The sequence below is a fragment of the Chiloscyllium plagiosum genome, unplaced genomic scaffold (genome assembly GCF_037043375.1).
Source record: "Chiloscyllium plagiosum isolate Xiang-an unplaced genomic scaffold, Cpla_swu_hap1 HiC_scaffold_7, whole genome shotgun sequence".
In the NCBI taxonomy this organism is placed as follows: Eukaryota; Metazoa; Chordata; class Chondrichthyes; order Orectolobiformes; family Hemiscylliidae; genus Chiloscyllium; species Chiloscyllium plagiosum.
This window is the reverse complement of record NW_028270145.1, coordinates 38,450,991-38,465,782: the sequence shown is the minus strand read 5'-3', so window position 1 is coordinate 38,465,782 and position 14,792 is coordinate 38,450,991. Positions and strand designations below refer to the sequence as shown.

Sequence of the window (14,792 nt, the reverse complement as noted above, 5' to 3'; positions counted from 1 at the left end):
AGAGTGAAGGTGACTTGATTGAATTTTATAAGATCCTGAATGGTCTTGACAAGGTAGACGTAAAAAAAAAAATTCCTCTTGTGGTGGATAATTCCTCTTGTCCAGAGCCAGGAGACATTGATTTTTCAAATTAAGGGTTGCCCAATTTTCCAAGATTATACATTCTTCCAACATGTGGTGTCCTTGAATTGAACACAAACTGAGACTTAATCTGTGATTAAAGATTTACCATAACATTCTTTTTCATGTTCAATTTCACTATTCTCAAACCTTAAAATCCCATATTTTAAACTGCCTTTTCAACCTGTCTTGCCTCAACTTGTGAAAGATGCAATTTAACAGTGCCTAGGGATTAAATTTGGAATGTTTTTTTTGTATGACTCAATGTTGCCACTGGAGTGCCAAGAATGTTATTAAAGAAACTGAGCAGCACTTTTATACTGGGAAGTTGGGAATGAAAATTCTTCAGGTTTTGCGCTCAAACAATTCTCAATGTTCTTTCCCCTATATTTTGACAGGTAGTTGGAAATTTTAGCAGTTAATTGATAAGACAATATTAGATCAACCAAAAAGAGAACTTTACTCTGTATATGGCCAGTTCTGTACCTGTCTTAGGAGTCTTTGTAAGGGTCCACTTCATCTGGTTATTATCTCATTGTCGTGTGCACCTTAACTACTGCTACACATTGCACAAATAGTAATGTTGTTTGAGCCCAGTCTCAGAAAGCATGATGACAAGATTGCAGTATTTTCATTTCTTGCACGAGCTGGTGGTTTGCTAGTATTAGCACTGGGTGAGTCAAAGTTAATGACGTGGAATTCTTTTGGATAGCAGAGAACAGAAATAGTCATCCCAACAATCTGGATTTGTATATGAGCCCAGTTTCAAACAGAGAAAAGTTACATTCCAACATGCTGAATTACTCATTTCTGAAACATCATGTTGTAATGAGATGTGCCTTTAGGAAAGATTTGTTCTGTCATGTTTCTTTTGAAGGCAAGTGTTGTAAATTGTAACTGAGCTGTCTGCTCTGAGCCCAGCATGGAACTGGCTTTGGTTTGTTTTAAAACAGGCAAAAGAAGCATGAGCGGGTGGGGTCAAGTTCCCACAGAACCAGGATTTTAGTTTAACTTCCAGTAGCCGTTTGGGTTTGCAAGCTGCTTTACATTTCTCCCTACTACAGCAAAACACTTGAATTCTCCCTCCCTCCCTCCCCCTCTCTCTCTCACACTCTCTCACTCACACACACAGTTTTCTCTTGATGTCCTTTCCTCCTGAATTGGAGAATTACATGTGAGACCATCTGTTTTACTGAATTTGTCTTTGCCATAGTGGAACAGTTGCTGTGTCATAGTTAAACACTATTATTCTGTTACGGTTTCTAATAGACTTGTTATTCCAATCCTTTCTTTCTTTACAAATTTTAGTCATAGTGTAAGAATAAAGTGTGTTTTGCCTCAAGCCTGGTAGTTTGACTAATCGAATTGCATCCGGAACACATCCAGAAGTGCCTTACACTTCCCTTTACTAAGTAAGAAGTTGTCAGGGTCTAGGCTATCTTCTTAACATATTTTGAGGCAGTTTGGTCTGGTTCATAACAATGTTTACAAAATTGGTCACCTTTTGATGTATTTCATGTTGTGTTAAATGTTTCAGCAGTGCATTGAAGTGTACAAAATGAATAGTGAGCCACTTGGAATCTGCTTAATACTGAACAACAAATTGTTTCCTGGAACAAACTTGAACGAAAGAAAGGGGACAGATTGTGATGCAGGTAAAGTTCAATAGTTCTAACTTATATGCATTTGGAGGCAATTGGAAAGATGTGTTTTTTATTCATTTGTGGGCATCGCTGGCTGGGCAGTATTTCTTGCCTGCATCCAGGTTGCCCTTGAGAAGTTGTTGCTGAGCTGTCATGTTGAACCACTGCAGTCCATGTGCTGTTCGTTGACCCACAATGCCATTAGGAAGAAAATTCCAGGATTTTGATTCAGTAACAGTGAAAAAAAATGATATATTTATTTCCAAGTCAGATTGGTGACTGGCTTGGAGGGCAACCCGTAGGTGGTGATATTCCCAAGTATCTGCAGCCCTTATCCTTCTAGATAGAAGTTGTCATGGATTTGGAAGGTATTGTCTAAGGATCTTTGGTGTTTTCTGCAATGCACCTTGTAAATCGTACACACTGCTGCTACTGAGCATTGGTGTTGGAAGGTGTGGATGCTTATGGATGTGGTGCTAATCAAGTGCACTACTTTCTCCTGGATGGTGTCAAGCTTCATAAGTGTTATGGGAGCTACACCCATCCAGGCAACTAGTTAGTATTGCATCACACTCCTGACTTGCGCCTTGTAAATGATTGACAACCTTTGGGGCGTCAGAAGGTGAATTACTCACCATAGTATTCCTAGGTGTCTCATGGACATCTACTACAAACTCACCAACTCCCACAGCTACCTGGACCACATCTCCTCCCACCCTGCCTCATGTAAAAATGCCATCCCTTATTCCCAATTCCTCTGCATCTGCTCCCAGCGCAGGGTAAGTCTGCCTCTTCATTGGGTACATGGAACAGTCCATCTTTCACAGCTACACAGGCACCATTCCCCATCTTTTCCTCTGCCACATCGATGACTGTATTGGTGCTACCTAGTGCTCCCATGAGGAGGTTGAACAGTTCATCAAATTCACCAACACCTTCCATCCCAACCTCAAATTCACCTGGTCCATATCGGACATCTTTCTCCCCTTTCTGGACCTCTCCAACTCCATCTCTGGTGACCGACTAACCACAGACATCTACTAGACCACGGACTCCCACAGCTAGCTAGACGACATCTCCTCCCACCCTGCCTCCTGTAAAAATGCCATCCCTTATTCCCAGTTCCTCCACCTCTGCCATATCTGCTCCCAGGATAACCAGTTCCACCATAGAACATCCCAGATGGACTCCTTCTTCAAAGACTGCAATTTCCCCTTCCACATGGTCAGCGATGCCCTCCAGTTCATCTCCTCAACTTCCTGTACCTCCTCCCTTGAACCCCACCCCTTCAATTGCAACAAGGACACAACCCCCTTGGTCCTCACCTTCCACCCCACAAACCTCCGGATACATCACATCATCCTCTGCCACTTCCGTAACCTACAAACAGATCCCACCCCTACAGATATATTTCCCTCCCCACCCCTATGTGCATTTCAGAGAGACCATTCCCTCTGCAACTCCCTTATCAGATCCACACCAGCCCACACCCCACTCCCGGCACCTTACCGTTCTACCACAGGAAGTCCAAAACCTGCGCCCACACCTCCCCCCTAACCTTCGTCCAAGGCCCCAAACGATCCTTCCACATCTGACAGAGATTTACCTGTACTTCCACACGTCATCCACTGTATCCATTGCACCTAATGTGGTCTCCTCTACTTTGGGGAGATAGGACGTCAACTTGCGGATCGTTTCAGAGAACATCTCTAACATTCCCACATCAACCAACCCCAATGCCCCATGGCCAAACACTTTAACTCCCCGTCCCACTCCACCAAAGGCATGCTGGTCCTGGGCCTCCTCCACTGCTAAACCCTAACCACCTGATGCCTGGAGGAAGAATGCCTCATCTTAGGCCTTGGGCCCCTGCTACCATATGAGCTCAATATGGATTTCACCAGTTTCCTCATTCCCCCTCCCCCCACCTTATCCTCGTCCCATGCCTCCAACTCAGCACCGCCCTCTTGATCTGTCCATCTTCCTTCCCACCAAAACACTTCCTCCTCCTCTCTGACCTATCACCTTCCTCCCCCCCACTTACATCTACCAGTTACCTTCCCCCGTTCCCATTTATCTCTCAGCACCCCCGGCCCACACGCCGTATTCCTGATGAAGGGCTTACGCCCGAAATACCGATTCTCTTGCTCCTTAGATGCTGCCTGACCTACTGTCCTTTTCCAGCACCAAACTCTCGACATAGTATTCTTAACCTCTGACCTGCTTTTATAGCCACTGTGTTTATGTGGTGAGTCCAGATGAATTTCTGGCCAGTGGTAACCCCCAGGATGTTGTCAGTGAGGGGTCCCAAATGGTGGTAAACATTGTGCAATCACTGGCAAGCTTCCCCACTTCTGACCTTATAATCGAGGAAAGGTCATTGATGAAGCAGCTGAAGATGGCTGGGCCTCGGACACTATCCTGAGGATCTCCTGCAGAGATGTCCTGAAACCGAGATGACTGACCTCCAACAATGACAAGAATCTTTCTGTGTTCTATGTATGATTCTAATCAACAGAGAGTTTGAACCTGATACCCATTTTTTATTTGATTCCTGTTTTGCTAAGGCTCCTTGATGCCATACTTGCTCGAATGTTGCCTTAATGTTACGGACTGTGATTCTCATCTCATCCTGACATAGTCATACTCACAGAATCATACCTTACAGACAATGTCGCAGACACCACCATCACCATCTGTCCCACTGGCAAGGTAAATCAAGCAGAGGTGTGGCACACTGGTATACAGTCAGGAGGAAGTTGTCCTGGGAGTCCTCAACATTGTCTATGGACCCCATGAAGTCTCATTGCTTCAGGTTAAAAATGGGAAAGGACATCTGCTGATTATCAGTTGGTAAATCAGCAGTCCTCTTTGTTTAACAACATTTGGACAAAGCACAGAGGCTGGCAAGGGCACAACATGTACTCTGGATCATGCATTTTTTCATGCTGTCCCTAACTGGAATTAGTTTCCATCTACTCTGTTCCCCTTAATAGCTTGATATCTTCTTGGCCATACACCCCTGAATTTTTCCTCATAATCGAGTGCTTGCAATCCAGATAACATTCTAGTAGGTGGGAGTTGCATTCCCTCCAAGGCCAGTATATCCACCTGAAGGTGTGATCAAACTTTGTATAATTGCAGCTTAACATTTCTTCTTCATATTCTCAGCCTCTTGCTGGAAAGATTAGAATGTTTGATTATATTCTTCATCTAGTCATGATATTTTGATGACTTATGTGAATCAGAAAGTCTTTATGTGTTCCACTGGGCCCAAGATGGATGACCTTAGATTTATCTACTTTGAAATCTATTTGCTGCAGTTTTATCCATTGACTTAATTTATGAAAATGGCTTTGGAATTATATGCTTCCATCAACACTGCTGTCTATTTTATATGGTTATATGGTTCTTTGTTCCGTTATCTATATTATTAAAAGGTAATAAATGTATTTTTAATTTCTTTGCAGAAAAGCTAACTCAAGTGTTTAAAATGTTGGGATTTAACATAGTCAGAGAAGACAACTTAACAGTGAAACGTATGGAAGAAGTACTGCTCACGTATCAAACGTTTGATCATAATGATTGTTTTGTGTGTTGCATCCTCTCACATGGTGAAAAAGACGCAGTTGTGGGAACTGATGGAGAGCTTCTTCCTATCAAAAAGATCAGGTCCATGTTTTCAGGGTCTCAGTGTTGCTCACTGCTGGAGAAACCCAAGGTCTTCTTTATACAAGCATGTCAAGGCCAAGATTCACAAAGAGCATGCCAAGTGATGAACTATTTCACAAGCAGCAGCTCTGAGCTTGAAACTGATGCAATGACATATTCCATCCCAGAGGACAGAGATTTCCTGATTGGAATGTCTACTGTTGCTGATTGTGTTTCCTACAGGACGCATAAAGGCTCCTGGTTCATTCAAGAACTGTGTAACTGCTTGGAAGAATTATGCCCCCGGTAAGTAAATGGTTTTATTTTCTTCCTTTTGTTGAAGTTATTGGCCTACAGTTTCATAGACACCAGTGGCCCCAGAACTCTAAATGAGTTACCGTACTGATGCGCATGCCGTGATGGAGAGCTTCAGCAGATGTTCCAATGGAGCATCAGAGCAAAGCTTGATTGGCTCTGACTGCAGCGTCCACAATTCAGCATTCTTTCCGAAAGCTAACAAACAGTTCTATACTGCCAGTATGTTTTAATCAAAATGTATTCTTTTAGGATTACAGTATTGGAAGAAATATGCAAGATGGCATTGAACACTTTTTCTGATTGTCCTCTTTGGCAAGATGGTGACATAGTGGTCATGCCATTTGGGATGTGGCTGTTGGTGAAATTTTAATCCAGGTCATAGAAATGTCAATAATGGTGACGATGTCAATTATTGTTGATTGTTGTAAAGGCCCATCTGATTCACTAATACCATTGAGGGAAGCAAAGCTGCCATCTCTACCAGCTGTGGACCACATGTGAACTCCAGATCCCATGGCAGATTGCCTACCCTGTGAAACGGCTGAGCAAGTCACTCAGCTCAAGAGCAATTACTTAAGGATGGGAAGCAAATGCTGACCTTGCCATTGATGCCCACATTCCCTGAAATGTTTTGTTTTTAAAAAGAACGCTGTTTTGTACTTTGAATTTCTCGATATGGTCTTTTTGTCATAGAGGTCTACAGCATGGAAACAGCTCCTTCGGTCCATGCTGACCAGTTTTCACAATTAAACTAGTCAAATTTGCCTCCATTTGGTCCATTTTGCTCTATAATTATCCCATCCATGTACCTGTCTAAATGTTTCTTAAATGATGAAATTGTACTCGCTTCCACCACTACCTCTGGCAGCCTGTTCCAGACACTCACCACCCTCTGTGTGAAAAAACTCCCCAGCTGAGCCCTTTGGTATCGCTCCCCTCTCCCCTTAAACCAATGCCCTCTAGGTTTAGACTCCCCTCCATGGGGAAAAGCAATCTACCTTATCTATGCCTCCATGATTTTATAGACCTCTCTAAGGTTACCCCTCAGTTTCCTACCCTCCAGCGAAAAAAGTCCCAGCCTCTCTGGAGAACTCAAACCTTCAAGTCCAGGTATCGAGTTTAATAATATTTTTCTATGGTAGGACAACCAAAATGTATGTAGTACTCCAAATGCAGTCACAATAATGTCTTGTTTAACTACAATAAGATGTCCCAACTCCAATACACATGCTCTGACCGACGAAAGCAAGCATGCCAATAGCCTTCTTCACCATCCTGTCTAACTTGCTCCCATTAACCTCTGTACTGTCCTCAAACTTCTCTTTCATCTCCCTCCTGTTTTGGATCCCACTCCACTGCCAGACTAGTTTAAACCATCCAGGGTGGTTCTAGCAAATCTCCCTGCCAGGATATTGGACCCTCTCCAGTTCAGATGCAACCCATCCCTCTTGTACAGGTCACCCCACAAGAGGTCCCAATGATCCAAAAATCCGAATGCCTGCCCTGTGCACGAGCTCTCAAGTCACACATTCACCTGCAAAATCCTCTTATTCCTACTGTCACTAACATGTGACCATAGATGTAGTCAAAAAATCACTACCATTGAAGTCCTGCATGTTAATCTCCTGCCTAATTTCCTATGATCACTCTTATAGACCTTCGACCTTTTGCTGCATTCTAATGTTTTCTTCGTTCTCGAAGTTTCAAGCATGTTGTCAAGATTGTCATTTATTGCCTGTCTCGGGTTGTCCTGAGACCGCGCTCAATTCAAGCTAGCAATGAGTATTTGCTATGCTCCTGAATGAGTTTTGTAGCCTCTGCACAGGTTTTAAATTTGTTTATTTCTCCACAGATGCTGCCAGACCTGCTGAGTTTCTCCAGCACTTTCTTGTTTCAGATTTCCAGCACCCACAGTTCTTTGTTTTATACAAATAAAGTGATTGTTGGTCCTCTACAGACAGAGAATAGAGAGCTAATGGTATATAATAAGGAAATGGCAGATCATATGTACAAACAATTTGCTTCAGTCTTCACAAAAGAGAAGATAAATATATTTCTAGTAATAGCTATAAATTAGGAAGTAGAAGGAAAGAAGAATAATCACTAGGAAGAGGTACGAAGCAAAGTCTTATGGTATTAAGCAGAATTGGAATTGTGGGATGACAAGTCTCTGGGTTCAGATGGACTTCATCCGAGGATCTTAAAAGATGTGTTGTTAATTTTCCAAATTTTCCTTTAATTGGGAAAGTGTCCAGCAGGGCGGATACTTAATTTAGCTCAGTGGGATGAGCCCCTTAATGAATACATCAATATTCACAACGGAGAATAATATGGTGGATGGTGAGCCTTAAGAGGCATGTGTTGATATTCTAGGGCATGTCAATATAAAAAATGGGAGATATAAGGAAAAGCACGAAGGTTGACAAGTCCCCAGGACACAATGGGATCTATACAGAATGCTGAGGGAGGCAGGTGAGGAAATTGCTGGGATCTTGTACGAATTCTTTGTATCCTCTTTTGTCACAGGAGAGGTCCCAGAGGACTGGAAAATTGTCTGCATTGTTCCTTTATTTTAGAACAGCAACAGAGGTGATCTGGGAAATCACAGGTTGGTAAGCCTTATGTCAGTGGTAGGGTAATTATTGGAGAAGGTTCTTACGGATAGGATACCTTCACATTTGGAAAAATATTGATTTATTAGCATGGTTTGTGCAGGTTGTGTGCTTGAGTTTCTTGAGGAAGTGACAAATATAATTGATGAGGGCAAGGTGGAAGATGTTCTATGGACTTTAGCAAGGCATTTAAAATGTTCCCTCATGGCAGGCTGAGACAAAAGACCTGGGTTCACATGGGTTCTACAGTGAGCTGTTAAGGTGGATGCAGAACTGGTGTGTCATAGAAGATAAAGATAAGCACTGAAAGGATGTATTTCTGACTACAGATCTGTGATAGTGTTGTTCTGCAGGATTCAATGTTGGGACCCCTGTTGTTTATAATATATATAAATGATTTGGAAGAGAATGTGGGTGGCCTGAATAGTAAGTTTTTAGATGACGTAAAGATTGGGGGAGCTGCAGTTAGTGAGGATTACCAGAGAATATAGATAGACTACAGACTATGGTGGAGAAATGGCAGATGGAGTTTAATCCGGACAAATACAAGATGATGTATTTTGGAAGATTTACTGCAGGAGGAAAATATACAGTAAATTACTGAACCCTTTGTAACATCAATGAACAGAGGGATTTAGGCATACAGCCACAGTTCCTTGTAAGTGGCAACAAAAGAGATTAAGATGGTCAAGAAGGCACATTGCATGCTTGCCTTCCTGAGTTGGGGCACAGAGTACAAAAGTTATCAGTCATGTTACAGCTCCAGCTGCAAAACTTTAGTTATGCCATATTTGGAATATTGTGTACGGTTTTGATCGGCACATTCCCAGAAGGATGTGGAAGCTTTGAAGATGGTACAGAAACAGTTTACCAGTTTGCCTGGTTTGGAGGGTGAGATTGGACAAAATATGGTGTGTTTTCACTTGAATGTTGAAGGATGAGGGGGCGACCTGAAAGAAATTTACAAAATTATGACAGAGTGAGAATGGAAAGCTCATAGTATATAATAAGGAAATGGCAAATGACATGAAGAAATAATTTGCTTCAGAATTCACAATAGAGGTTATAAAAATAATTCCTGTAACAGCTTTAGATCAGGAAGTGGAAAGAGAGAGGAACAATCACGAGGGAAGGGGTACTAAGTAAACTATTATTATATCCAGCAAAACTGGAACTGTGGGCTGACAAAATTCCAGGCCAGATGGACTTCAACCTGGGATCTTAAAAGAGATGACCAATAAGGAAGTAGGAGTCGCCTGTGGCCCACTCTTATCTGGTACACCATTTTGGATTTTGTGGCAGGAGATTACTTCGCAGAGGATAGGAGTGGAAGATAGATCCATGGAACAATGGTTGGTTCTGGTGCACAGAAGGGAGGAAGAAGAATGGCAAGGCTATGGTGATTGGGGATTCAATACTCAGCAACAAACGTTTCTGCGGCTGCAAAAGAGACTCCAGGTTGCCTCCATGGTGCCAGGGTCAGAAATATCTCTGCAGCTGTAGGACATTTTAAAGGGTGAAGGTGATCAGTTGTATTTATAATATATAACCAACAACATCGGTTATAAAAAAAGGATGAGATCCTGCAAGCAGAGAATAGCGATCTAGAACATAAATTGAAAGGTAAGACCTTACAGGCAATAATCCCAGAATTGCTACCAGCACCATGTTATCATTAGAAATAGGATATACCCAATGTGGCTGGAGAAATACTGTAGGAAGGAGAGATTCAGATTCCAGGGACATTGGGACCAGTTCTGGGGAAGATGGGATGAGTACAAGCAGGATATGAGCAGGACTGAGACCAATGTCTTTGGTGGGATGTTTGCCAGTGCCATCAGTAAGGTTTTAATAGCGGGGAGATGGGAATTTAAGCAGGGACACAAAAAAGAGCAAAGAAGGACGGAAACAAAAAGGTTATAGCAAACATGGAATGCAGAAAAACAAATGGGGCAATATTGCAAAATAAAGCTGAGATGAATAACAAGGTCAGATGGATAAGTCTAAAGGTTTTGTGCCTTAATGCACAGAGCATTCACAATAAGGGAGATGAATTGGCAGCTCAAATAAATATAAACAGCTGTGAATTATAGTTACAGAGAGATTGTTGCAAGGTGACCAAGAATATAGACTGAACAAACAATGGTATCCATTATTTAGATTAGATTAGATTAGATTAGATTACGTTACAGTGTGGAAACAGGCCCTTCGGCCCAACAAGTCCACACCGACCCGCCGAAGCGTAACCCACCCATGCCCCTACATTTACCCCTTACCTAACACTACGGGCAATTTAGCATGGCCAATTCACCTGACATGCACATCTTTGGACTGTGGGAGGAAACCGGAGCACCCGGAGGAAACCCACGCAGACACGGGGAGAACGTGCAAACTCCACACAGTCAGTCGCCTGAGACGGGAATTGAACCCGGGTCTCTGGCGCTGCGAGGCAGCAGTGCTAACCACTGTGCCACCGTGCCGCCCATTTAGGATGGACAGACAAAAATGAAAGGACTTGGGTATACATTGTTAATACAGGAGGAAATCAGTGCAATAGTGGGGAAGGAGATTGGCTCAGAAAATCATGATATGGAATCAGTGTCTGTGGAGATAAAAACACCCAGGCACCAGAAACTTTTGTTGGGAGTTGCCTATGGGTCTCCAAACAGTAGTGGAGATGTAAGGGAATACATTAACTAATAATTGGAGATGCATACAATAAGGGTACGGCTGTAATCATGGGTGACTTTAATTTACATATAAATTTGTCAAACCAAACAAGTAACGGTATTGTAGAGGAGAATTTTCTGGAGTGTGTGCATGACAAAATGTTTGATTAAGAGGGGGAAAATAGGGTATGAGATTAGAATTGCAAGGAACCTAGAAACTGACCATTCAGCTATCAAAATGTATCAAGAGAATTAGATTAGTAAAGACAAATGTAGGTCCCTTACAGCCAGGAACCAGGGTAGTTTTAATGGGGAAACAAAGAAATGGCAGAAAATTGAACATATACTTTGGTTTCGTCTTCATAAAAGAGGGCACAATTAACTTCCCAGAAATGGTCTCTTGAAAGGGTTTTGCAACTTTGAAACTCTGACAGAAGGTAGTGGAAACTGAATGGATATGTTGAAGGCAGAGGTAAAAAGCTTCTTGTTAAGACAAAGGAATCATAGGTTTTGGGGTACATGGGAGCGTATAAGTTAAAATACAAATTGAATGACAGGGCAGGCTTGAGACACTGACTGACCTACTTATGCTTCTATTTGCAACTCTTGACCCTAATGTTAATCAGAAAACTGTCCGACTGAGCTCTAAGTCCATTCAATTACCCAGCCTCCACTGCTTCCTGCGGTAGAGAATTCTAATGACCCTCCAATGACATTTTGAAAGAAGAAATTCCTCTTTATCTCATACTAAGTGGGAGACCCCTCACTTTGAAACAGTAACACCTCCCCAACTAAATCCTAGATTCCTTATGAGTTTGATACCAGGACTAATAGGGTTAATTTATAACATAAGTTCTATCAGTGAAGCTTTTATCCCAATGAGTTCAATGATTAGAGGGGATCTAATGAGTTTAAGATGACTAAAGAAACTGATAGAGAAATTATTGCCTCTTGTGAGATAGTCTGAAACAAGGAGGCAAAACCTTAAAATGAGAGGAAGTCCATTCAGGCATGATTCAGAGAGCACTCCTTCTCTTAAAAATAGTGGAAATCAGGAACTTCTTCCCAAAGAAAATGTTTGAGGCTACGGAGACAATCGAAAATTTAAAACTGGTTGAAATTTTTTTTGTTAATCAAGGGCCAACAAAACCACGGCAGTTCCAACAGATTGAAGACGCAGGCCAATCATTGTAGATTGGATAGAGTGTTGGCACCTGGATAGATTGCTGGCATTTAAACATGACAAGACACTGGGACCTGATAAGATGCATCCAAGGATTTTGAAGGAAGTGGGGATAGAAATTGCAGAGGTACTGGGTATAATTTTTCAGTCTTTCCCAGACTTGGGGAGGTGCCAGAAGACTGGAAGATTGCAAACATTATGGCCTTGTTCAAAGTTAAAAATCACAACACCAATTATAGTCAAAAAGGTTTATTTGGAGGCACTAGCTGTCGGACTGCTCCTCCTTCATTAGGTGGTTGTGGAGTATAAGATCGTAAGACACAGAATTTATAGCAAAGGTTTACAGTGTGATGTAACTGAAATTATACATTGAAAAAGACCTTGATTATTTGTTAGGTCTCTCATCTTTTAGAATGAACATGTTGGTTTCAGTTCTTTCATATGTGAATTGCAGAACTTTTTCGAGTTACATTCTCAACTGAACTTTAACAATTGGTGTCATGTCGGCCCAGATAATGTATTGAAGGTGTGAGGTGACCTGTGTGAGGGTGTCTGTGCCCCAATAATCAGACTGATTCTAATTTACAAAACAGATTTACAGAATCTCACATGGATTCATGCAGTTTTTGAGCAAAATAAAATGTAATTCTGCAAGTACAAATTGACCCCCCCAAACTTATATATGCATGCATGTAGGTGTGTATGTGTGTGAGGTGGTATGAGTGTCTGTGAGAGAGTGTGTGTATGTGTATGTGTGTGAATATAAAGGGGTATAAGTCTGTGAGAGGGTGCTTGTGTGCCTGTGAGTGTGGGGAGTGTGTGTGAGCATATGAGAGCTTGTGTATGAGAGAGGGTCTGCGTGAGTGTATGGGTCTGTAGGAGTGTCTGTGTGTGTGTAGTGCAGTGGTGTCACTTGTGGTACTGACTGATAGCCAAGTTTGGTACCCATGGGAATGGCCTCAAATGGGACCTTGGATTCATGTTACACTCGTGATTCTATTTTTAAAGTGGGATTTACTTGCAGAATTACATTTTATTTTGCTCAAAAACTGCATAAATACATGTAAGATTCTGTAAATCCCACTTTAGAAATAGAATCAGTCTGACCTAACTTTGGGACATAGACAGACTTTACCTTCACATCTTCAATGCATCATCTGAGCTGAGATGGCACCTATTGTCAAAAGCTATCTTGAGAATGTAACTTTAAAAAAATTACATATGAAGGAAGCAAAACTAACATAATCATTCTAAAAGGTGAAAGATTTAAGCTAAATTTGTTTAATATTACATTCCATGACACTGCAATCCTGTTGTTATAAATTCTGTGTCTTATGATTCTGCTCCACAACCACCAGATGAGGAAGCAGCGTGTTGAAAGCTAGTGATTCCAAATAAACCTGTTGGACTAATACCTGGTGTTGTGTGATTTTTAACTTTTGCCCACCCCAGTCCAACACCGACACCTCCAAATCATGGCATTGTTCAAGAAAGCTTGTAAGGATAATCCCAGCAATTACAGACCCTTTCTGTTACTTATACAAAAAACTCCAGCATTTTAGTTAAACACAAGTTCCTCTTTAGAAATCCATTCTAACTCCTCCTAATCAACCCATCTTTTTCCATGGATTACAAATTCTATCCCCAATAATTGTTTCTACATGTTTCCCCACCACCAAAGTTAAACTAACTTGGAAGTGATGTTCAACATATAGAAAACACTTAGAATCATCGAGATGTTCAGCACGGAAACAGACCATTTGGTCCAACTTGTCCATGTCGACCAGATATCCTAAATTAATTTAGTCCCATTTGCCAGCACTTGGCCCATTTCCCTCCAAAATCTTCCTATTCATATACCATCCAGATGTCTTTTAAATATTGTAATTGTACCACCCTCCACCACTTCTTCTGGCAGCTCATTCCATACACGTACCACCTTTTGCATGAAAACGTTGCCCCTTAGGTCCCTTTTAAATCTTTCCCCTCTCACCTTAAACCTATGCCCTCTAGTTGTGGACTCCCCCAACCCAGTTATACCTCAAGAGATATGTACAATTGTGGTTGCCTCACTATAGGGAAGATGTGAGTGTATTGGAGAGAGTGCAGAAGCAATTTACAAGAATGGTTCCAGGAATAACAAGCTTGGAGAAGTTAGACAAAATGGCTGAGAGATGATTTTATTGAGGTTTTCAAACCATGAGCAAGCCGGATAGGGTAGTTAGTGACAAGCTGTTCCCGTTACTAAAAGAAAAAAGAACTAGAGGGAATAGATTTAAAGTCAAGTGCAAACGAAGCAAGAACGATCTAAGAAAAAGCTTTTACACACAGCAGGTAGTTAGGGTACAGAATTCGCTGCCTGGAAATGTGGTGAAGGCAGGTTCCATTGAGGCATCCAAGAAAGGATTAGATGATTTGGGGCGGCTCGGTGCCTCAGTGGTTAGCACTGCTGCCTCACAGCACAAGGCACCCGGGTTCAGTTCCAACCTCGGGCGACTGTCTGTGTGGAGTTTGCACATTCTCCCCATGTCTGCGTGGGTTTCCTCTGGGTGCTCTGGTTTTCTCCCACAATCCAAACGTGCAGGTTAGGTGAATT

At 41.9% G+C, this 14,792-nt stretch overlaps 2 protein-coding genes across 8 annotated transcripts in view; one reads left to right on the top strand and one right to left on the bottom strand.

Annotated features, from left to right (window-relative positions):
* The window catches only part of cunh21orf58 (chromosome unknown C21orf58 homolog), a 306,245-nt gene that overhangs the window by 141,891 nt on the left and 149,562 nt on the right, over window positions 1-14,792 (bottom strand). The gene's annotated exons all lie outside the window — the stretch shown is intronic.
* The window catches only part of LOC122551461 (caspase-8-like), a 140,841-nt gene that overhangs the window by 121,375 nt on the left and 4,674 nt on the right, over window positions 1-14,792 (top strand). For 2 of the 3 annotated variants that reach the window (XM_087988944.1, XM_087988946.1), the window contains exons 9-10: window positions 1,658-1,775; window positions 5,234-5,720. In XM_087988944.1, the coding sequence (XP_087845070.1) occupies window positions 1,658-1,775; window positions 5,234-5,720 (605 nt within the window). The remainder of the gene's footprint in view (window positions 1-1,657; window positions 1,776-5,233; window positions 5,721-14,792) is intronic. The other variant, XM_087988945.1, reaches the window with a different exon arrangement.